Here is a 23,394-nt window from a genome sequence, read left to right on the forward strand (position 1 = left end):
TGGATACTGGAACAGGCTCAGTGTTTTGGGGGAGATGTGGAAGGTGCTTGGATTTTGAGGGAGGAGGACCCTGGCCAAGAGTTTGGATCGCCCTTTGGATGCAGGGTTTGCAGAGGAGTTCTCGTATTTGTAATGTCTCAGGGAAGGCAGCAGAGGGGTTGGGGCAGGAGAGGACGCTGGAGGTGAGGGCCAGGGCCTCTTGTCAGCGTTGGGGGGGAGGCCTGGGTAGATCTGTGATGTTTACACTCCTTCTCCTACAACTTACCCATGGCTCTAATGTCTTGTCTTCTCCTGTCTATTCTGTCAGACACAATTCTGTGGTAGTTATGGGGTTCGCAGGTGCTTTAGGATGCGTAGGAGCCCTTTCTACTGAGGGCTCTAACGCTGCATTCTACTAAGACTTTCTAGTCTAATGCATGTGAACAGTGCCTGAAAATTGAGGGAGATGTATATGGCAAAAATGGGTCTTGAGTAATGAGAAGTGTGTCAAAATGGGGAAATGGCATTATTATATAATTCTGTGGTTTTACTGAATTTATAGGTTAATTGTTATGATACTGTGAATAACAGTAATTGAGGAAGGCTTACTTCTGCCAGTGTGTTGGATTTTTGTTTCCTTTGAAAAGGTAATCAATATAAAAAGCATGCACACTGACCTGTTGGGGGAACAGTTTAATCTGAAGTGGTGTATTGTGAAGCATAATATGTCTCTATTTTAGTTGCGAGTTACAATGAATTTGATTAGCAACCTATTTGCCTGCCTTTTTTTTTTTTTTTTTTTTTTTTGTGTGTGTGTGTGTGTGTGTGTGTGGTAAGTACATTAATGAAGCCAGTTCATTGATTTGGGTGGAAGTCTCTTAAAACTGTGCATGTTCATGAGGACAGAATACTGGAGGAGGGAAGCTGGTAAATTATATGTTCTCTGGCAGTGTGTTGCATCTAAAATAAATTTGCTGGTTTGATAGTGAATAAAGAGTAGTCCTGGCAACATTTGGTTTTTTTTAATGTGTGTGGTTGTATCTGTATACGTACCTGCTGCAGTAGCATATATTATTTCTCTCACTGATCATGTATTTTAGGCCATATTCTTGTAATCTCATTTTTTCGCATGGACCTTGCCATGACATCCTGATAAACTCTGTAGGTGTTCAGTGATGTGTACTTTCAGCAGTTGAATTGAGGACTTGTGCATATGCATGTTTCTCTTTTCTACGCACCTGAATAGTTGCAGGAAAGTAAGTTAAACGTGACAAGACAGATACCTGGCAGATTGCCTAGGTGGTCTTGCCTTGAGGAAGGTGGAATAAACTCGGTGATCTTTCGGCTATTTTTTTTTTTCATGGATTGAGTGCTAAATCTGCTGAATTTGTGGGCCTTAGGCTCTAAAGATTTCCAGGTAGGGAGCATTCTGTCTGCCTAGAAAGACTATATGGTGCAAGTCTTCATCATATGTCAAAAGTTAATATTGGGCCTAAAAATCCAGATTTGCACTGGTGTGCATCAAAATTACAAATTACAAAATTACAAATCATCTAACTTTGGCGCACACTGCAGATGATCAAGTACTTGTTTGTATGGCAAAAGAAACGGAGAGGTTACAGTGGCACAGACACCCCTAAATCCATTGGGATTTTGCAGTTGAAACATCAGACAAAAAGAATGATAATATCATCTCTAGGTTAGGGAGCTTATATGCAGAAACTGTAGCATGCACTGTTTTGGAATGCATCATGAATGCATTCATAATCATTAGGGTTTGTATTTTTTGGGTCTGCTTGTACCGCTGTGTACAAGCTGCACTATGTAAAAACACTTTGTTCCAGTTTTTTCGTTTTAAAACTGGAAATAAGACTATAGACTTATTTTAAAAGGTGATTTTTTTGTTGTTATTGTTCTTTATTGTTCTAATGATAAGTAAGCAAAATTTACTTACTTTATGCATCTGGAAATGCTTTTTACAGAATTTTTACTTCCAATAGGATTGATTTCCTGTGACATCTGTGCGAGACTTTCTCATGGCAGCCAGCAGAGAAAAGCAGTATAGAGTCTGTAAAGTAAAACACTAAAACTATACAAAAGTCTAAGGGAAAGGCGAAGGCAAGTGTGTGAGCTATAAGCTCAACTGAAAGCCAGTAGATTTAAAGCTGATCACATCCTTCCTGTTCATTCCAACAAGGTACAATAATTTAATGTTGAGTTTAAAATAAATAAAAAATAGATAAGAAAAAAGTCAGAGTTAGTCAAAGAACATATTTCCCTAAAAATATCTTCTCTCAGAAGTCACTGGTATAGGCGTTGAACTTAGCTTTCAGGGTTTGATGTATTTTTTTTCTGAAGTTAAACACTGGTGAATATGGCTTAGCATCATGTAAATCGTATACAAAATGCCTCGTGTATGGAGTGACCACTTATAATTTGTTAGTGTAGGTGGCAGAGTCTTTACTCTTAGGAGAGAGTGTTTCAGGCAGTGACGGACTGACGTGTTCAATGTTTCTAGGAGTTTGTCAGGTATTTATGTGAAACCTGCTTTCAGGATTGCAGACAACCACAGCAAAACTTGTGAGTTGTTGCCTGATTGCTGCTGCAGTATGAGCTTGGTGGTGAGAATGTCTGGCTGCCCTAAAACACAGCACACCTCAGTTCCGTTCCATTCAGTGCTTGAACACAATTAACTGTGTTTGCACATGGTTCTGGACATGGCCTTTTTTGTTGTTGTTTTCCTTTTCTTTTTGTTTGTTGCTGGTGGGTTGTTTTTTTGGGGGTTTTTTTTTGTTTGTTTGTTTGGGTTTTTTTGTTTGGGTTTTTTTTGTTGTTCTTTTGTTTTCCCTGTTTGGCCTAATTAAATTGTACTTGATATATGTGTACTGGTTGCACTTTTCCACCAATGATTTCTCGTCCGTTTGTATATTCTGTGTATGCATAACTACATCTGTATTCCAAGGTCAAGATAGGTTATAAGGGATATGTGCTGAAATATGCGCATGCTTGCATAACATGACAGATGCGGTGTCCTTGGAGGAGCAGGTAATATAGTGGAACAAAATACATTGCTAGAATTCCTCAGGGAGCATCACAAGAACACCTACACTTATTTGGAAACCCTTCGGAAACATGTCTGGGAAAGGGAGTTGTGTTCATCCATTTAGAGTAGAGCAATAGCCGGTTGCTATAAGAATAAAAAATACTCACTGAAATAAAATACTTTGCTGTATAAAGTATTGTGGTAGGATAGGTCAAAGCCACAACAGGTTATTCTGTAGAAATACTCAAGCATCTGAGGTCATCCTTCCCAAAAGAAGGGAGTAATAAATGTTAAAAGTTAGCTTATTTAAAAATGACAAATGAGAGATGAATACAGGCCAGTTTGTTCATTACAGCTCTTTCAGACATCTCGTAACTCAGTCCCGTAGTAAACTGAGAGGTTTCTAAGTGGCTGTGCTCTCTTAACTGTTTTTCCATTTAAGTTCTTTGTACTTGTAAGGTTTTTTTTTGCTTGGGGTTTGGGTTTGGTTTTTTTTCCCCCCCACTCCTTTTTGGAGTTCTCTCTTGGTACATGTTAGGAATCTGTTCAAATCCAGCAATGTACACAGCTGCTTCTACAGTCTGTACAATGTGCCTCAATGAAACGAATTGAAGCAGCTGTTGAGACCTGGTACCTAGTAAGATAAAATATTTATTTGGTCTGTAACTAATTCCTTACTTGCTGAAAGAAAACCTAGTTATAGTGTGCTGAAATAATCATCATGTACTATGGTCTACTGCTATAGTAAATATTTCTGGGCTTATTTACCCTTTCTTTGGTGAAGACTAAAATGTCATTTGTGAGAGTGAAGTAATGTTAAATCACCTTTTAGGGTGCATGAATTATCTTGTATCTTTGCTACTTATCTTTGGCCTTCAGAAACTTCCATTTATTGTTGAAGATGTAGTGTTACTGCATAGCTTTTTGTCCAAATAGGTATTGTGAAGGTGTCCAGTTTATATTTTTTGTCGTATTGACATAAGATGTTAGGGAGCTAGTTTGCCTGCTTCAGATGTGCTGTTTTGTGTGGATCAGATTAGTCCTGAAATGTAGTTTCTTTATTCTTATTAGAAATACGAGTGTCTGGATTTGTTACTGAACCCTGTATTTTAATCCTAAAGAGATTTTTCTGAAAGGTGAAATAAGAATTTTGAAAACATTCAGGGTGTGTGGCATTTTCGCTGATCTGAAGATTAGGGAAATTGATATTATGAGGAAGTTGTTGGAGCTTTTTTTGCCTGTGTAACAAATAAGTTTTGAAAAGTCTTCAAAGTATCTTTTTAGGTTTTGGTGGTTGGTTTTTTTTTGTTTTGTTGTTTTTTTTTTTTTTTTTTTTTTTGTCTGGTTTGTTTTTTGTTTGGGTTTTTTTCTCTTTTTTTCTTATTAAAAAAGTTTCAGCAACAGCCTGAATGTCAACTCAAAAGCTCCCAAGTTTTGCTGGAAAATGAGACAAATGAGTGAAACATGAAGAGGCGTCTGCTGGGAATTTGCATTTCAGTTGGAAGAATGATGTATGAATGTGTTGAAACCTTGACAAAGACATGCTCTTTCTCAAATGTTCAGGGACTAATAACAACAAAGTGTGTAATGTCTGTGGTGAAAAATTATTTCTTTCACAGTTTTCTGTCTTTTTGGTCTTGTTTTTTATTTTAATTTCATATCCATACATAAATTACAGGGTAGGAGAAGATAGGAGATGTGGGAGAAGGAGTATACCCCAGTTCTGTGCGCTGCACGATGCAGTGCCTCTTTGCTGCAGAGTAAATCCTGCTTTTGGGCTCTTTGGAGGACATGCTGATTTGAAAGCAGCATTTTGGATGCAAGTTGGCTTTGTGTAAAAATGGTGTTTGTATTTCCTGGTTTTGCATGCAGCTAGTGTGGTTATCCCCACTCTATAGCATGGCTAATCTGTAATGTGTTTAATAAATAATTCATAATTATTTATTCACGGATAACTTCCAGAGCAGTGTAGTCCCTTCTTTCATGTCAAGCTGTCTAGAGCAGGGCAAAGACAAACGTTGTCAGAGCCCTTCTAGTGATGCATCTCAGTTTTTTCAGAGTGCTCTTAAAAACCCAAAGCTGTAGCTCACCTTCGTCTCCCTATAGCAAGCTGCTTTTATTAAAAAAAAAAAAAAAAAAAAAAAAAGTATGAATTGTATATACAAAAGTATTGCTGCTAATTGCTGGAATGGAAGTAATCATGGAACTGAAGACTAACTGGTGTTATTTCAGGTGTTCTTTGATCCTCAAGTAGTGCAGGTACTGCATCATTTATCTCAATTAGTTAAGCTACATGTAGTGAGTCGTCTTTGCAAGGCTGAATTGAACAGGCTAAGTGTTGCAGCCAGTATATTCAAGAACGACTCCTACTCCCAGAGTAAATTATTACTACAACACATAGTCATCCTGTGTTGCATTACTGAGAGAAAAGGAAGGTAGTCTGGGGTACATGTGTGGCTTTGTTTCCTCTTCTTAGACAACATTCTCAATTTGTTTTCTCATAACTTTAAGTAAAGAAAGAAAAAAATAATGGTCAACGTATGTGTCACTTTTAACTGGGTTTTTATCGGCTTGCAGACAGGTTTTAGATCAATTTCAGTAATCGATTTTTCTTCCAGAAATATTCATAACACATTATTGCAGAATGATTTCCCATACGCTTTTCAGATATAAAAATTAAAGGTTACACATAACATAGTGCACTACTGTTGTCTTCCTCTAAATGCACTGTATATAAGCCTGGAAGCACACAGGTGTGTGGTACTATGACTGAGCTGTTAGTCTGCGTGCAAACCAGTATTATGCATGCCAAGTCTTTCCCACCTCCCCCCTATATGCTGTACTAAGCTATTGAATTTCAACCCTTTTTTATTTCTTTTTTTCTTCTGTCTTACCCTCCCATCCCCCTTATTTGTGATGGACCATTAAGATAGTAACATAGTATGCCCTATAAGCTGGATCTCTGTAATTGGAGAGGTGTTACACTCATAGCTGCATAGCTGTTTTATTATTTGTGGATGTTACAGGATTCATTCATCACACTGGGAAACTAGTCTGTTGAGCTTTTTGCATATCTTTCTGTTGCTGATATTCTTCTGAGCACTTGTAAGCTGGTTACTGCTATATTCTTCATAGTCATCTGCCTTTATGGTCTTACTAGATAGTATCATGTGATTGTATTATTTACAAAGTCCTTAACTGCTAGGTGAGGTTTCTATTTAGCCAGTCATTCTTGTACAACACAGCATATCGCACTCCAGTTTTTACTTCAGTAGGTGCTTGATTTCACATGGGCACTTCCACATTCAACCACGTCGAGTCTCTATCGCAAGAGGAGCATTCCATATGTATTGTGTTGCCATTTCAGTATGTCTTCTGCGTTGAACACTGGAGAAGGCTGGGTTGAGGTAAATGCCAGGTAGATATTCAATCCTAATCAATACCGATCACTTAGCCTTAATTAAACTACTTTGTGGCTGCTGGATATTTGAATGGGACTTCCGCTTTAGCAGCACCTGCAGTCTGTGGCTGACATTTTCAGTTTACATATTAAGTAATAAATGGAAGAACTTATACCTTTTAATGTGAGAACAGTGCAATGAGTGGATTTTTTTTTTTTTTTATCTCACTGAAAACGTTGACGTGGCATTATTACAAGATAGTCTGTTTCTTGAAAGTTGTTTGCACCTGTATAAGTGAAACAAGTGAGAGGCCTGTTCTGAAAAGAACAAACTGAAAGAAAACTAGGGGAAGTTTAAACACCTAAAACATGACCCTGGAAATCCATCCACATTAATGACCAGATGCAAATCCCTCAAAATGAAACATTGTACAGCTCCGCAGTTTGAAATGACAGAGTGCTTTACATAGTGTTTTAGATTGCGGCTGCTCTAGAATTAAAAGTAGAAGAGAAGGATAGCTGTTGTGTTTGGGGCGGATACAGTATTTTTATAAGCCTAGAGGAGGGAATTGTAGTCTTAGTGTTGCCTGGTTAAACTTCCACCTATTGTTTAGTCAGCCATTGTACCTGCTTTGTCTGTATTAGAAGGGCATACCAGATTTAGTTTTTTCTTACTGTTTTTGAAAGAAGTGTACTGAACCTGGCTGGGATAGAGTTAATTTTCTTCATAGCAGCTAGTATAGTACTATGTCTTCAATTTTTGACCAGAATAGTGTTGATAACACACCCTTGTTTTATGTCTTGCTGAACAGTGTTTGTGCAGCATCAGGACCATGTTTGTTTCTCACTCTGCGAGTGGGTTGATGTGCGCAAGAGGGTGGCAGGGGGACAGCCAGGACAGCTGACCCCGACTGGCCAGAGGGATATCCCATGCTGTACAGTGTCATGGTCAGCATTAAAAAGGGAGAGGAAGGCTGGCATGGGTAGCCGGTCATTGCTTGTGGACTGGCTGGGCACCAGTTTGCTTGTGGGAGGTGGTGAGTCAGTGTTTTGCATCATTTAGTTTTGTTTTGGCTATTTCACTTTTCCTAGTCTTTCCTCCCATCCTGCTGGGGGGAGATTGGAGGAGCAGTTATGTGGGACTCAGCTGCCAGTCAGGGTCAGCCCACCATTAGGAGATGCTAAATACGTGCATGGCTTGTGTTGTAAGCTTCTGGTTGTTAGATCTAGGCAGGATGCAAGCTATATTTGCTTACTGCTGTGGGAAGACTTGGGAGTTTTTAAACTGAAATATCTGATGTGGAGGATTTAAGCTCTGGTTCTAATTAAACACTTTCAAATAAATGTCAGATTCTATACTCGGAGACAATAGCTGGTAGTGTGTAAATCAATTTGCAGGTTATGGAATAAATGAATTTCATCTTTATTTTGCACCAAGTATGGAGAATAGAGAATGGACACTGGTGGAAGGTGGCTTTGCAAGAGCCATGCAAATATTTGAAGTCATTATCTGCATGTGTGGACACTTAATCATGCTGAAAGTTAGGCTCCTAAGTTTGTCTTTTCATTCCTAAACGAACAGTCAGACTCTCAAGTGTTGATTTGTTCAGGGGTCTTATAAGGGTTCAGCAGTGTGCCTGTGTTAGTTCCTCCTCTTCAGCAAAGTTATGTTTTTTAATTATCTTCATTTTAGTAAAGAGATGTGTCTACGTAATATATACCTATGCATATGCTTGAAAAGCTGGGTAATAGCATTTGGCTTTAGTGTTTCCAGTAGTCAACAGCAGTTGCTGTTTGTTATTTATTCTTAAGTGCAGTGGCAGGTTAATCAAATACCTGACAAGTTTCTTATCAACAGTACTGCACTTTGTAGAATATGTATGCTTGCTTTCCTAAAGTATTTCTAGTGCTTGGAGGTTAGACACTTCAGAGATTTTCCTCACTAACTTATCTTCTGTTTAAAACTAGACTGCAGCTTATGTTCCAGTAAAATGGCTAATGATTTCGGTTGCATCAAAAGAGGAAATCAAGAGGGACTGCAGTCAGACATCAAAGTATTCCAATTAGAAACACTTCCGCACTCTGCTTTGCCTTTCCTTCTTAAACAGATACTAATTTTCAAAAGTTGTGTACATTAGGATGTTACAATGATTACAATTAGATATTACAACCTTTTGGGTTGAGAAGGTGATGACTTACTTTAAAGGTGAGATTTGCAGCAAAGAGCTACCTAGGTATAAGTTGGCATGGACCCTTAATCTAGTGTGAAGAGGAGGAAGAGGGGTCCAGTTTGTTTTCATTGCAAATGACTTGAAAAAAGGGAAACCTTTGACAGGTGAGATAATCCAGGGTACTCCTCTAGCAACTGTTGTACTTGACTATTTTGAATATTGACAATTTCTGGGCATATTGTTTTTATCTTTTTATTACTATTTTTGAGGGGCTAACTGGTAAAAGGGATGAAGTCTCCTAAAAAAAAGTCTTCTAAAATTTTGTCTTCAGAAATTCATTTTTATTTTTTCCAATTATATAGGTAGACAGAACTGTTATTTCTTGACTGGATCTCAAATTCCTTTGTAGCTATTTAAGGGGTACCTGAAAAAACCAAATCTCTTAGTTTTGATTATTACAAATATGCCTATATAATATATACAACATATACATTCTCTGAATGCATTCCTGTCAGGTGAAGTTGGGTCTTGTCTTTAAGCAGATATGTCTTGAAACAGGTTGGTCTACAGAAGCATTGAAAATCTTTTGTAATCTGGCAGATAGTAGATGTGAAAACCATTCTATAAGAAAAGTGGAGGGTTTGTCTTTTTATAATTTTCTAGATAATAATAAATTTTACTGAATCTTATTGCCATCATACCAAAAATCAGTTTTGCATTTTGAGGTTCCTTGTTGTCTTAGAACCTAAACATGAGAAAAAACTTTTTGAGAGAGTTCTCAGCATCGTTTTTGTATTCCAGAATTGTGGAGGCTTTTCTTCTTCTCTCTTCTCTTATAGGTCCATACTGGAGGGAAGAGATTGAAACTATTATTGAAGACTTACTTAAGCAAGACCCTAACCTTGAACATTATATTTTCAGCTGAGTATGAATAGGTTAGGGTAAGACCATGCAGTTCCTCGCCAAAGGAAATTGATTTGTGTCTTGACAGAGGATGCTGCCAGAGTAGCCGAATGTGGTTTGCTTGGTTTTATATTGAGAAGTTTCTCGCAACAGTATGCTGGAAGAAAAAAACTGAGATAAACTTTTTCTGAAGTGTACTGTATTTCTGATATAAGAATTTCCTGCTCTGAAAAAGGATGTGATTGAAGTTTTTAGGTTTGATTGAAAAAGTCAGGTATCAGATTTATTGGGCAAATACTTTATGAAATATGCTTAATATTAAATTAGGCATATGTGGCATCAATCTTACTGACTTCCACACCTTTCAAGAGATTCGGAAGTTGCATTAGTTGTTCCTTATAGAGAGATGTTCCTAAATAAAATTCTGATTTTTAAGAGCTTTTCATATCTAAAGAATCCACAAACTTGTTACAGTAACTCAGTTACTGACTTTGATCTGCCTGAGATTTCTGCTAATATTTACATTATCACAAAGAAGAGATTTACTTACCCTTAACAATAGCAGGTAATTTTTCTTTCTTTCTAATTAGCAATTTTACTTCCAGCTAAAGGGATAGAAACCGCAGAATCACGTACAGATGCCAGAAGCTGACGTTCACTTACTCTTCTTCGTCCTCTCCTATCACTGTCTGCTGGTATCTCCATTTAATTATGTGACTTTACATGACTATCCAAGAGAATTTAGTATTTCTGTTGCAGAAGAATACTGATGATACATTTGGAATTCATAAAATAAAGCTTTTGGGTCAACAGAAAGGATTGAAATTCGATGCTAAAACATAATTTATAATAAACTTTCATTATCCTTTCTATATAAACACTGCTTATATTTTATGTTTTCCCTCTTTGCATTTGGGAACAGTTTTAAGGACGTGTCTTAGAAGTTCTTCAGGTGATTCCAATTGCTTTCAAAAAGTCAAAGTAGTATTAGTAATTGTAGAGAGAGACCACATAAAGGAAACAGTCTGTTAAGCTGGTTCTTGTCTTTGTGTGGAATATGATAGTCTTATGCTTCTCAGTGTGCTACTACTCTTCATTAAAATCAAAATACTTATAACAGTGTTTGTCATCAACAGTCATAGCTGTGAAGCAGATTAAAGGTGTAAAGTTGCTTGCAGCAGATTCTTATGTTGGAAATAGGGTGCAAGAAAGAAGCAGCCATCTTTAAAATGAAAACTGGTGGATCAAAATTCCTATTAACTTTAAAACCTGCTGCAGTGCACCTGGACACCGTATGCTATTATTTCTTTCCCCCCTGCCCCTCTCTAGCTGTCTGTCTATAGATCCCAAAATGACTACTTCAGAGAGGAACTCCTTGACTAAAAAAGTGAGAGTTTTGCCGCAATTGTCATTAAGTCCATTATGAAATACAACTCACCACAGCCCATATTTCAAGATGAATTGTCTCTGCCGGCCTTTTTCTGTAGGTTTCAAATGGGTGACAGATGGTAATTTTGGATTATTATGTCCTGTCTGTGCTTTGTGTTGGCTAATAATAGGCTAGTAGGCACCTCTGAAAAAATTTGCTATTGCCTCAGAGGATTGGAAAGGGACACTATTGATGTCTTGTCATATTTGAAAAGTATACTTCACATTCATGATGATCAGGGTAATCATTGCTGAGGTCCAAAATGGGGACCTGAAGGTAGAGATGAATATAATACCTGATACCTTAAGCTGTAGGCATTTTATATTTTCTGAGCAGACTGTGCTCATGAGTAGTTTTAGTACAGGTAGCCCAACAATGTGTGAATGTGTGAGATTTTTTTTTTTTTTTCCCCATCTCTTTATCCCAAAGTCTAAATGGGATAGTTCTAGCTGTAACTATTAAGCTTGTGAAACTATTCAGGTTTTGAGAGCAGTTTGTCCCTTGAAGTGTGGGTTGTCACTAAAGAGAATGCTCTTGCCTTTTGCTGTTTGTCCTAACCATGTACCTTCTCTTTCTGGTGGTGTCTCTGAACACCTGCTTGGTGAATTATATGAGGAGAGTGACCATTAGCTTTCAGACAGACCACTTTCTCATCTAGCTGGCTGCTGTGGGCTCAAGAGAAAGAACAGCAATGGGATGGAAAAAACAGTTTTGTCTTCAGAAGTTCAGGCTTTGTTCGACTGCATTCTTGGGTTTCTTGCATTCAAGTGGCTAAAAATTAAGACGGGGGGAGGATGTACCTTCTCCAGTTACATGGTCTTGTTCGAGGTTAAAGCGGAGTGCTGTAACACTGATTTGAAAGTTAAGTAAAACTGAAATGAATCTCTCAAAGGAAAAATAATTGGAATGGTGTGCATAAAGTAGTGGTTTGAAAAAGATGCATATGCTGGGAAAGTAATTAAACACTGTGATTTCATTTTTTCCTCAGGTTCTTTTCCTGTGTTTTCCTCCAGCTTTTCTCTCTGCCACTTTTGTTACCTCTAACAAAAAAAACCCACCTGAATTTATGTTTATACAAAACATGGGTCTCTTTCTCAGTATTGAGGTGCCTACTCAAAGTGAGCATGCAGATGTATGCTTTGTGACATATGCTGTGTAAATATTAGAAATAGGATCTTTGCTAATTGTGTTAAGCAACATGAAAATCAGTCCCACATATTACATTTATACCAGCAGACTACTCATTTGTTTTGCCCAATGCTTCAAATGACCTAAACTGACTTTCAAAGTTGTTTGTGTGGGTTTGTATTGTTTTGCTTTCTTCTCCCAAGTTCTACATTTGCTTTAGTTAGTCCATCTCAGGCTGTACATCTGTTGACAAGTGTTTCTTCTTATTCCCATCTTATTAGTAGAACTGAACTTTGTATTTTCTATAGGTCTCCAAAATGTATTTTTATTATGCTGGCAGGTAAATTTGATGAGGGTGACTAAATGGACCTGGGTATAATTGCCCTGCGTAACTTTCTGTGATGCCAGCAAGCACAGAATATTTTCCAGCATGTTTGTCATCTGTGATTTCTGAGAACATAATGTAAAAATAGTCTGCCACATATTGGAAAGTATAGATGGCAAGGAAGAAACCTGTGTTTGGGAAAGCGAGACACTTGTTTGTTTATAAACAAAACAGTAGTTTTATGCCTCAGAACTTTTATACTTGTTGCTACTACCAACACAGTATTTGTATGCCATCCCTGCAGAAGTAATAAAAGTAATACCAAACTCCCATCAGAATTCAGGAAGTATATTTTTTTATATCTTTCACCATCCAAGTAGATCTGGTTGAATTTTTTTCCTCTGAAATATTCTTCTAATGGAAAACAGCCTACCTGTAAATTCAGAATTTACTGTTTGCTAAAATGAAAGCTTTCTTTAACCTATATTGTGCCTTCTGGTTGAGAAACCCTGAAGTTAGGGGTTTTATGTCTTCTTGATAGACTATTAGATCAAAGCTAATACTTTCAAAACCTGGAGAAGCTGTAATTGGTGTTGATCTTGGCTGTTACTTCCCAAGTTGGCCATCTCCCCTTCTGATGGGGCTACCCATCAGAAAGGGATTAAACCAACATTTTCTCTCTGCTGTCTCTACATGAAGTTTCAGAAATTGCGTTCTTTAATAAATTTTGAAGTCTTTTTGTTAGTGTCTTTTGTAAATGAAGAACTTGGAATTTCCTGAGAACAGGAATTAGGGGTTTGGGTAGCTTTAGTGATTTTTCTCTTTCAGAAGGTTTAGTTTATTTCCATTTGGTTACCATAGATCTTTTATTTTGCTTCTAAGTAGAGGGTGCTAGGTGAGGGTTTAAGGGGTATTATTAAGTCTGAATGTAAAATGAAAAGGCTTTTAGTAAGAGAAGTATAGACTGGGTAGTGTTACATCCATTATCCCAGGGAAACTCTGCTGTTATGGTTCTTCATAAGTGTAAATTGAGTCTGAGTCAGGGCCAAAACTTTGACCTAACACTGACCTCTAATACTCAATATGAGTCTGTGTGAATCTCAGGATAGGCCTGAGGGGCTTGTTGTTACTAAAATAAAGACATACTTTATTTTTTGGTGAGCAGACTGTTGTAACCCTCAGTTATCTATTATGCCTTCATAATGTTTTTTTAAAAGACTTAAAAAGCTCATTTCCATTAGCTATGGCTCTGTGGTCTACAAAGTAATCTGTAATAGCTTGAGACTCGCTGGGTTATATCAGGGAGTGCATTGGCAGCTACAGCCTGCAGAATGTTGTACAGCACAATGTAAACAGGTGGCCTTAACCAAGTAAGTTAAACACAGAATTTTTATTTCTCTTATGTGTGTATCTTGAAGACTCAGGCTTGGAACTCTGCAAGTGCTTCTTTTATTTTCCTTTCTTTTGAATCTGAGAGATTCTAATGGATTTTTCACACTTTCTTTTCTAGTCTGTGCCAGGTATAGTGCAGCTGGCACTCACCTGTTCTGAGTTAACTGAAGAATCAGAGAGAATGTATATTTCTGTAGTGGGGAGAGATTTTTAGTAACTCTTACATTGTAAAACAAAGTATTCTAACTAAGATTACCTGGTCTTGTGTGAGTCTTTTTTTAGTCACTCTAATCCATTAAAGATTTGTTCTTCAATAATATTTTGAGGTAATGTCCATAAATGTAAAATGGCATCAGTTATATAGAGCGCTTCAATAAAATATTTGAATATCCACCAAATTCTGAATGCTTTTGTATTATGTATGTGTTTTCTCTCTGTAGTTTGCCCATCTACCTATGGCTTTATTATAGCATACACAGATGATACCAGTAGGTTTTTCATAGGGGGGTGGTAATTTTTGAGTTGCTGAATGGCATTATGTATTTGTCTGTGTAGGAGTTTTCATAGTTTTCAGCAGTCCTTAGACACACTTTTTGCAAGTCCTAGGACCCCATTCCATTATAATTATAGCTTTGTGAAGTTTGAGAATCAGGGACCTGGAGGCAAACTGGGAAAGGATGTTGTTAGGGAATAATGTGAATTAAAGTTTACACTGTTTTGTATGCAGATATGAGCTGGGGTCTTCCTACAGTAAGTAGAAAGAAGCTGTAAGAGCTTGTGCTTTGCTTAGCAGAGCTAGAGCCAGCGTATCGGTAAGGTTTATTTGTTTGTGCATCTGTATATCATACGCCTTTGTCCCTCTTGGAGCAGAGACAAGAGTAAGATGGCTGCTCACTGTATGTAGTATAAATACTTTGCTATCTTGTCTGCACCATCTGTGTGAACAGATCTAAGAAAATCCATGAGGGTCACAAATTCAAGTCCTTATAAATCTGGAAATGATAAGTTACTGTATTGCATGTCACAGTAAGATGAGGTGGGGAAGGGGGCTGCTGTAGGAGGGAGGGTGTCACAGTTTGACAGAGAAGTGCAGCTAAAGAGGCAAGGAAAAAGCAGGGAGTGGAAGATAAGGTAGGTTGGGTAACACCGAGGTACAGGGCCATCATTAGGAGATGGACTATATAGTAAGTGAGAATTTCAAGTGAATAATGGCTAACTGAACAGGAAGACCTGTGTGAGCTGGAAATAAGAAAAAGGGGATGGGAAGAGGAGAAAGCAAGTAAATGCTGCTGGAGGTGGTGGGAGAGAAATGGGCTAATGAACATAGATTTTGGATAACTTAGTCTAAGCAGAAAGAGGATCTTAGTCGTAGCTCTGTGCTTTGCCATACCTGGGTGGAAAGTCTGAGCTTTCAAAGTTAATATGGTAACAAGTTTCTGTTACAAACTTTATTCTCATTTCCCTTTATGCTTGTCTAGCAAATTAGTTTTTACCTGAAAATTTCTAGGTCAGCTCTGACATAAAATGCTTTTGTGCTGTGTTAGTGTGAATAAATATGTCAGTTGTAAATATTCTTTTGATCTTTGAATCAATGTACTGGTAAAATTCTGTCTTGCAAGCTATTCATAGCTTGAAGTGCTATTGTAGTGCGATCGCTATCAGATAAAAATAATTCCCTGCCTTGTGAGATCTTTTTTTTCTTTTCCGGCTTTGATGTATTTCATTGAGGTAGGATGTTTATATAATTATAAAAGATTTGTAGGAAGGGGAGTAAAGTAAAATTATTTGCTGTTGTATTTGTGAGAAAACTAGTGCTGTTTGAGAGCATTAAATAGTGGAATGACTTGCATCTATAAATAGTGTTCTTTGATCTTTGGTCTTCAATCTAAGTGTTCTGAGGCTGTTAGGTATTTGGAATAACAGTGAGAACAGTGTTAAAAGGTCAAGCTAAATCCCTATCTTGTTCCATAACCTGTAATGAGCAATGAGGTAACCTGTTCAGGGAATGGTGTGCACAGAATGACAAATCCTCCATCAGTGTACACTGACTTCAGCTGTATGGGAACTTCCAAAGCCATGTGTGGTTTACAGATCCATTGCTGTCTGTCAGACTTTGTTATCAATCTCCTATGAGGTTAACTTTTTTTTAACAGATATTTTAAAACACTTTTGCCTACATGTTAAAACAGTTGAATAGAAACAGAGAAAAGAAGTTGGCCTCTTACTTTTCTAACCTGTGAGCTAGGTTCATTTAGCACACTTTATTCCTTGTCTGTGGGAAAAGAAAAAGTGTTTCCTCTTCAGATAGTATGTTATTTATGCTTCCTCTCTGTGTAGTATTATTCTCTCTACTCCTTTCACTCATTTTCTGCACTATCTATAACCTCCTTAATAGGCATATATATATACTAATATATATATAGTATATAGTACTATATACTATATAGTATATATACTATAATGCTGAGTGTTACTGTTTCTCTTGTGCACTTTTTTATAGTTACACTGTACGCCATTAAAATTGGGTGTCAAGAAGCTGTTTGCAGTGTTGAAGATAGATAAATGTCTGCTGCTACTCATTTTCAGTCACACCAAGAAGTTTGAGTTAATTTAAAGGATGATTTACTTAGACTGTTGTGTGCTTAACTGGCCTTCTGTGAAGGTTCCTTCAGTTGTCTGAAGTCTTTGCAGTAAGTGCCAAAAACAATTGGTCCATCTGCCTGAATTATCTGGAAAGATCAGTTTAATGGATTGAAAAATGTTCAGGATGACACCAACTGCTCTAAAGTATCTCCTTTCTCACTGTGTTTATAGTAGTATAATTGAAATACGATGTTCTTTCTCTAATGGATCACCTGCAAACTCCTTACCTGCTGGGGGGGAAAAACATATACATTCTCATGACTTTAATGTCATCTAACCCACTAGAACAAGCAGTTCCATTTATGAAAAATATAATCATTTTGAGCTGCCTTTCAGGATCACTTAATTAAAAACTGTTGGTTGGCTGTGCAGTCTCCATCGCTGGAAGTTTTCAAGACTACTTGAACAGAACCCTGAGCAACTTGACCTGACTTAATAGCTGAACCTACTTGCAGCAGGAGGTTGGACTAGAGATCTCCTGTGGTCCTTTCCAACCTGAATTATTCTGTCATCCTCTATTTGGACTAGAGATCTCCTGTGGTCCTTTCCAACCTGAATTATTCTGTCATTCTCTATTTGGACTAGAGATCTCCTGTGGTCCTTTCCAACCTGAATTATTCTGTCATCCTCTATTTCTCTGCAACTCACTTGAAAAATAAATTCAGTTTTCATTACCAAAGGGAAAAAATAGCACTTTGTTTGCATAATTCTAAAACATTTTTTGTGAATAGAAAGAACAGAAAGAAGTGGATATTGTGCCACAGCTGTAACTTTGTGCAGTAGATTTTTAGTTTGTATGTTTTGTCTGGTTTTAAAAATTATTACTTAAATAGACCATTTGGTTAGAAATAGTGGGATGTAGGAGTCATCTTTTTGTTGTTGTTTTTGGCTTTTTCCTTTCCCCTCCCCATCAAGCAAATACTGCCTCCTTATCTTGCATGGATTTTGGCAAAGAAATGTCTGGTGCTAACCGAAATCTTAATTTACAGGAGGGCTTACTTACGAGAGTAGCTGGTACTTGCAAAGTATCAGCTCTGATTAGAAGGCTGATTAGTTAACTTCTCAAATGTCTTTCCAACCTTTTATTTATGGCCTTTTAAGTAAATACCTGTGGCATATTTCAGTAGTTACTTTCAAGATTCAGAACTTTTTTGTAGACTTTTCAGAAGTATTGGTCATCTATGTAATACAGCTCTTGAAAATAGCTAAGTAAGTGCTATATAGAAATAAGTATTTTCATGTTCCTGGAAATCTGTATTTAATGGCATGCATTAGTTAGGGACTGATTTGTAAGTTCAGTGGACTTCAGATGTGTGCGTCTTGTGTATCTATATTGGCAGAATAGAATAAAACTGAATTGCTGGATGTCGTATGGTTCATAGCATAAATGTGCTTTACATTTTTGTGGTCTGTATAAGAACAGTGGATATTAAGCTTTAAAAATGCACGTTTGCAAAGGATTTAAATAACAAAATAGCTTTTCCAAATACTTGCTTGAAGACTTTTGTCTTTGGTTTACTATATTCAAGCTAAAAAATATGTTCTCTGGTTTGTACTGTTTGCCACATTTGTGTTTCCAGTATACTCCACTTACTTAATAGCAATTTTCAGCTGCTTATTACTGTATCAAAGCCATATTTTTTGTGGATGTGATATCATATTAATATCTCTCAGGAAACTCAGGTAAGCGTGTGTGATGTAGATAATGCCGAATGCTTGATGTCTTAAAGGTAGTAAGGTTAGTTTGTCTATGTGTAAACTACACTTTGTATGCCACAGTTCTTCATGTTTTGCTGTTTCATTTTGTATCGCTTCCCTGAGGTTTCCCTGTTTTTTCAAAGAGCAGAAAACTTAAGTGTCAAAACTAACAGGGAGTTAAGTCTATATTTCTCTTTCAGGAGCGGTGGTTGACTAGTGATGCTACTTCAAACCTGTATAAAGGCAGGAAAACTGCTTAGAGAATGCAGTAAACCTCGTTTTCTGTTTGCGTTGTGGAGATGGAGGTATCTTACTGTCTTTCATTCTTCACAGGGTTACACATCATTCTGGAATGACTGTATCTCCTCAGGATTGCGTGGTTGTATGTTAATTGAATTGGCACTGCGAGGGCGTCTTCAGCTAGAGGCTTGTGGGATGAGGCGCAAAAGTCTACTAACAAGAAAAGTAAGTGGAAGAAAATGATCACAATTACTTTTGTATCATGCTCCAGGCAGTATAGGACCTGTAAATTACACTGGTTATAAGAAAAAGACTTCTTATTTTCTTTACGTGGGCATAGGGATCCTGAAGTGACGTAAGTTAGAGGCACAGAGTTAAGTGTCTCAGTGGTGAGCAGTGGTGAGCTGACGTGCCTTCAGTACTTGTTCTCTGCTTCCGTTTGTTCTCTTGACGTGTTCCTGCTACTGTTGGGAATCTTGCACAAATATTTGGCATTGGCTTCGGCCAGGGTGCGGTGGCAGCCATTACTGCTGAGAGCCAGTACCACTGGTTGTAACCTGCTGAAGGAACTGGCATGTGCAAGGTTGGTGAGATGTGGGCTGGAGCTGAAAAGAATGGCTGACAGCCTGCCAGGTATATCCTGCAAGCCACCAATTTACACGATGTTGCAGTTTGTGCATGGGAACAGAAGGAAACCATCCTTGTACCTTGGGCCCCCAGAACATTAAATTCTATCTAGTTTGAGCATGAGTGGTGTGTTAAATTTATTGTACCACTCACTGACCTTTTAAGATAGCCAAATTTTTAAGGTCCTTTATTAAATTAAGCTGAAGATTTGAGGCCTTAATTTATTTCTTTTGCTGCTGGATTTTTGCTTTGTACAAAATGTGCAAAGTCACAGTGTCAGAAGAATTTTTACTTCTTCAGTGTTAAAGGATACTTCCTTTACAAGATCATTGAAAACGTGGTCAAATGTTGTCTATCCACCACAGATAAATTCTCTTCTATGGCACTTTTCCCTGTCAATATTATCTTTTGCTAGTTTTTTTAAAGTAAAGCTTACAAATTCCCCAACCTTCTCCCAGCTTCATCCTCTTGAAGAGTCAAGCCTCTGTTCAGACAAACAGCTCCTACTTCTTTTAGCTCCGTTTAAAGCATACTTAGCATTGATTAGTTTGCGTATTTTTTTTTTCCTCCAAAACTTTTGGCTCCTTAGGCATTTAGGAATGTTTCTAGTAGTTAGTTTCTTTCTTTGTAAACACTGTCAGCTCTATCTACCTGAAATTTTAATTATGAGGTGTTTTTTGCTTGTTTGTTTCGAAAATGGGAAATTAACCTGTGCCTATCTAAAGGAAAGAATACAAGCAAGTTATTGTCCTTTTTTGTTTTTTTTTTTTTTTTTTCAAGTTTTATTTTGTGTGTTTTTGTTGGTTTGGAGGTGGGTGGTGTGGTTTGGGGTTTTTTTCTTCCTTTTTTTTTTTCCTTTGTCGGTTTTGGTTTTTTTTTTTTTTTTTTTTTGGTGAGTTTTTTGTTTTGTTTTTGTTTTAATTTTAATTTTTGTTAAATTTTATCATGTTGTTTTGGGGTGGGTGAGTGTGTTTGTTTCCTCCTCCCCTTTCCTTACCTAAGCTACCCAATATTAACGGTTTTGTTATTTCTTCTGCTGTAAGGCAATTGAGATTTCTTTTTGCAGGCAGGAAGATTCTGTGAAAAATACTTCAGTTTAAAATTTAAATGAAGATTGGTTTCTGCTTAAGTAATTTCTTGCAAATAAAATCCCTAACTGGTGATATATTTGAGATTTCTTCTCCTCCTGCACAAGCTCTCAGTTTAGAAATTATTCTCATGAATTACTTGTGTTGTTTTGTACCTTATTTTAAGTTTTGTTTGAACATAAAATTTCAGTCTTGTTTCTGTGTTGGCTAGATCTAAATGTCTCAACTCTATCAAGTGTCTTCCTTGCCTCCCTTTTGCAGGCTTTGCTCCCCTTGCCCTCAGCTTAGGCTGCGGATTAAACACTGTGCTTAGTGAGTGGAATGAGCTGTCTAGTTGCATCCAAGGTTGTGATTCATGGCAATACCATTTTCTATACCTTGTGTCTTCCAGATTAGCCCTTCTTCCTCCTCACACCAGGTCCATCTTTCAATTTTGTGGGAAGGTAAAACCTCCTAAAAACTCAAAACTTTGATTTGTGAATTAAAACCCTATAACTTCAAGCCATGATCTGAAGAGAGGAGTTTAGGCTTCAATCACTTTAGCCTGTGTTGCAGATGAGAATGGTAGTCCTGTCTTTGCAAAGAGGCTTATTGGAGTCTCTCTTTGGTTGTTACTAGCATTTGTGCAGCCTTGTCATGTAACCCCTCTGGCTGAAAACTAATTCACTTCTTCTATCAGCTTATTTTTACTTGAGTCACTTTCTCGATCTTGTTGTCAGGTGTGGCACAAGTGAGACTGCTGGCACAAGCAATAAGGTGAGAACAAGAAGAGGGCAGAACTAGTTCTTTGGGCAGTAGTATGGATTTATGACCAGCTAACTGTGGCCTTGTTCATACAGCTGACTTAAAAGATTGCTAGCTACAATGACTTCCACTTCAAGCCCTAAATCAGGTGGATCTTTGATAATTTTTTTGCAGTTTCTAAGACACAACTTCAGAATGGATCAGGCTGAATTAAATTCATGCTTTAATGCCATAGAGAGATAAATGAGACTTGAAAAACTGGCAGACAATACGACATACCTCATGTTACAGCATTCTCTTAAATTTGGGTTAAGAGTATGTAATCACTGTATCATTTTGGAGTTCTCTCTACTGGTATCAATTTTAGAAATATTTCAATATTGAGGTTTATGTATAAATAAAGTAATTTCTAGGACTAGTGATTATTGAAGATAGAAAATAGTACTCTGTGCTGCCCTACAACCTTAGAAAGCAAACCAAGCCATTAGAGTTCTTAAAAACAAATCCTTGGCAGATTAACTTCAGTATTTTACAGCTAACAATTCTGAGTTATTAATTTATGAGTGAATTCTTGTATTTAAATTATGAAGTTTACTTAAAAATCAACACAAGAAGTGCTTAATCTTTAACATTGCTTAATTGTAAAGCTGCATTGGGGAAAATGCAAATTAAATATTCTGTATAATTGAAATTTCTGCAGCAGTTGGATACAAGGCAAATCTAGTACCAAATACATCACTGAGAAAATGGAATAAAGACTTTTTGCAGTAAGGCTAAGACCACCATCTCTGAAGAGCCAGGATCTTAGGTTCTTTCTCTACCTTACCTCTTCTGTTAGAGATAGAAGAACATCCACAAGGGGGGATGTTTAAAACTTCTCTGGTGATTCAATTCACAAGATCCCTAACTCACTTGATTTCCCACTGCTCTTGTACTGTTATGACTCTGAAGAGTTAGCCAAGAAGAATTCAGCAATAAATCCCTCAAGAAAGAGCAGATCCATGAAGACAGGACAGATGTGACTGATTTTCCATGGTTGCTTGACTCCATGTGTTGGGAAGGGGAGGGGAAGAGAAATACATGGAAGCGTGAACCAAAATACTTCTGTTGGAGGAAAAAGAATTTGTGCTGTGAATAGTCAATGTAACAGAGAAGTGAGAAGAATCATTGAATCACAGACTGGTTTGGATTGGAATGGATCTTAAAGCTCATCTACTTCCAACCCCCTGCCATGGGCAGGGGCACCTTCCACTAGAGCAGGTTGCTCCAAGCCCTGTCCAACCTGGCCTTGAACGGTGCCAGGGATGGGGCAGCCACAGCTTCTCTGAGCAACCTGTGCCAGTGTCTCATCACCCTCACAGGGAAGAACTTCTGCCTAATGTCTAATCTAAATCTCCCCTCTGTCACGTTAAAGCCATTCCCCCTTGTCCTGTCCCTATAGGCTCTTGTAAAAAGCCCCTCTCCAGATTTCTTGTAGCCCCCTTTAGGCACTGGAAGCTGCTCTAACGTTTCCCTGGAGCCTTCTCTTCTCCAGGCTGAGCAACCCCAGTTCTCTCAGACTGTGTTCAGAGGAGAGGTGCTCCAACCCTCAGAGCATCTTCATGGCCTCCTCTGGACTTGCTTAAGCAGGGAAGAAACAGTGCCATATGCCTGGCTGCAGAGAACTGTAAACTTGGAAACAAAATTGATGTGCGTTGTAGCTTCTCAAGAGCTAATGGAGTCCTGGCTGAGTTTTGCTCCTTACAGCTCTTTCCTTTAAATGTCTATATGTTTTGGCTCGTATTGTTGCAGAGCATTATATTCAGGCTAGCTTTTTAAACTTCTTTGCAGTGGTAGCAAAAAGTATCTTAACCCCAAATAAGGCTGTTTTCTAAACTTTTTTTAAAAAAACCTTATGTATATTCTAAACTTAAAAGCATTTTTTTCTTTCTTTAGTGAGGTTTGTTTTGGGTGGGTGGGTGATTTTGTTTTTTGGGGGTTTGTTTTGGTTTATTTTTTGTTTTTAATAATGAAGGAGGTAAAAAAGATGATTTCACATCTTGCCTGTTAGTGTGAGATGGTGAGTAGTAGGTTACCAGCTACTTGAAAAACTGGCAGACTGGAGCAATCCAGTGTAATGAAGACTACTTTGAAACTAATTGTATAAGACACTTCAAAGAAACTAAAATACTGCTGCAAAGTCAGTTTTATAAAGAAGAAATGATAAATAAGTTGGGTGGGTTTAGGCTAATTTTTTAGGCTAATTATTGAAGGAATATCTGAAAGGTGGCTATTAATAGCCACAATCTAGCAGCTCAGAACCTCAACTTGAAGTATACTCCTGTATAATTAAAACCCAGACACGTAAAAAAAAAAAAAAAAAAAAAAAAAAAATCAGAATCATGATATACAACTGCAAGACATGTGATACCATTATATGTACTTAATAGAGGTTTTGAGTGATGTTGTGGTGCAAGCTTGTAAATCAGAAAGACAAACATGCATTGTTTTGTGTTTTTTAAAAAAGGAGTTGCCTGAATTAAAATGTAGTTGTGTTCTTAAAACCAAACATCCAAGGTTTATGGTTTAAGTGATCTCAAGCTCC

At 37.5% G+C, this 23,394-nt stretch overlaps 1 protein-coding gene and 1 long non-coding RNA gene across 4 annotated transcripts in view; both read left to right on the plus strand.

The window, feature by feature from the left end:
- The window catches only part of GOLPH3 (golgi phosphoprotein 3), a 32,646-nt gene that overhangs the window by 782 nt on the left and 8,470 nt on the right, over window positions 1-23,394 (plus strand). The window contains exon 2 of the mRNA XM_030512768.1: window positions 18,445-18,576. Within this exon, the coding sequence (XP_030368628.1) occupies window positions 18,445-18,576 (132 nt within the window). The remainder of the gene's footprint in view (window positions 1-18,444; window positions 18,577-23,394) is intronic.
- On the plus strand, window positions 384-5,967 carry LOC115619859. 3 transcript variants are annotated; one of them, XR_003995139.1, is made up of 3 exons: window positions 384-906; window positions 1,080-1,298; window positions 4,415-5,967. It is a non-coding gene; the product is annotated as an uncharacterized LOC115619859 (long non-coding RNA). The 3 variants fall into 3 exon arrangements; XR_003995140.1 differs by having other exon boundaries at window positions 1,232-1,298; XR_003995141.1 differs by lacking the exon at window positions 1,080-1,298.

Source organism: Strigops habroptila, chromosome Z (assembly GCF_004027225.2).
Source record: "Strigops habroptila isolate Jane chromosome Z, bStrHab1.2.pri, whole genome shotgun sequence".
Taxonomy (NCBI): Eukaryota; Metazoa; Chordata; class Aves; order Psittaciformes; family Psittacidae; genus Strigops; species Strigops habroptila.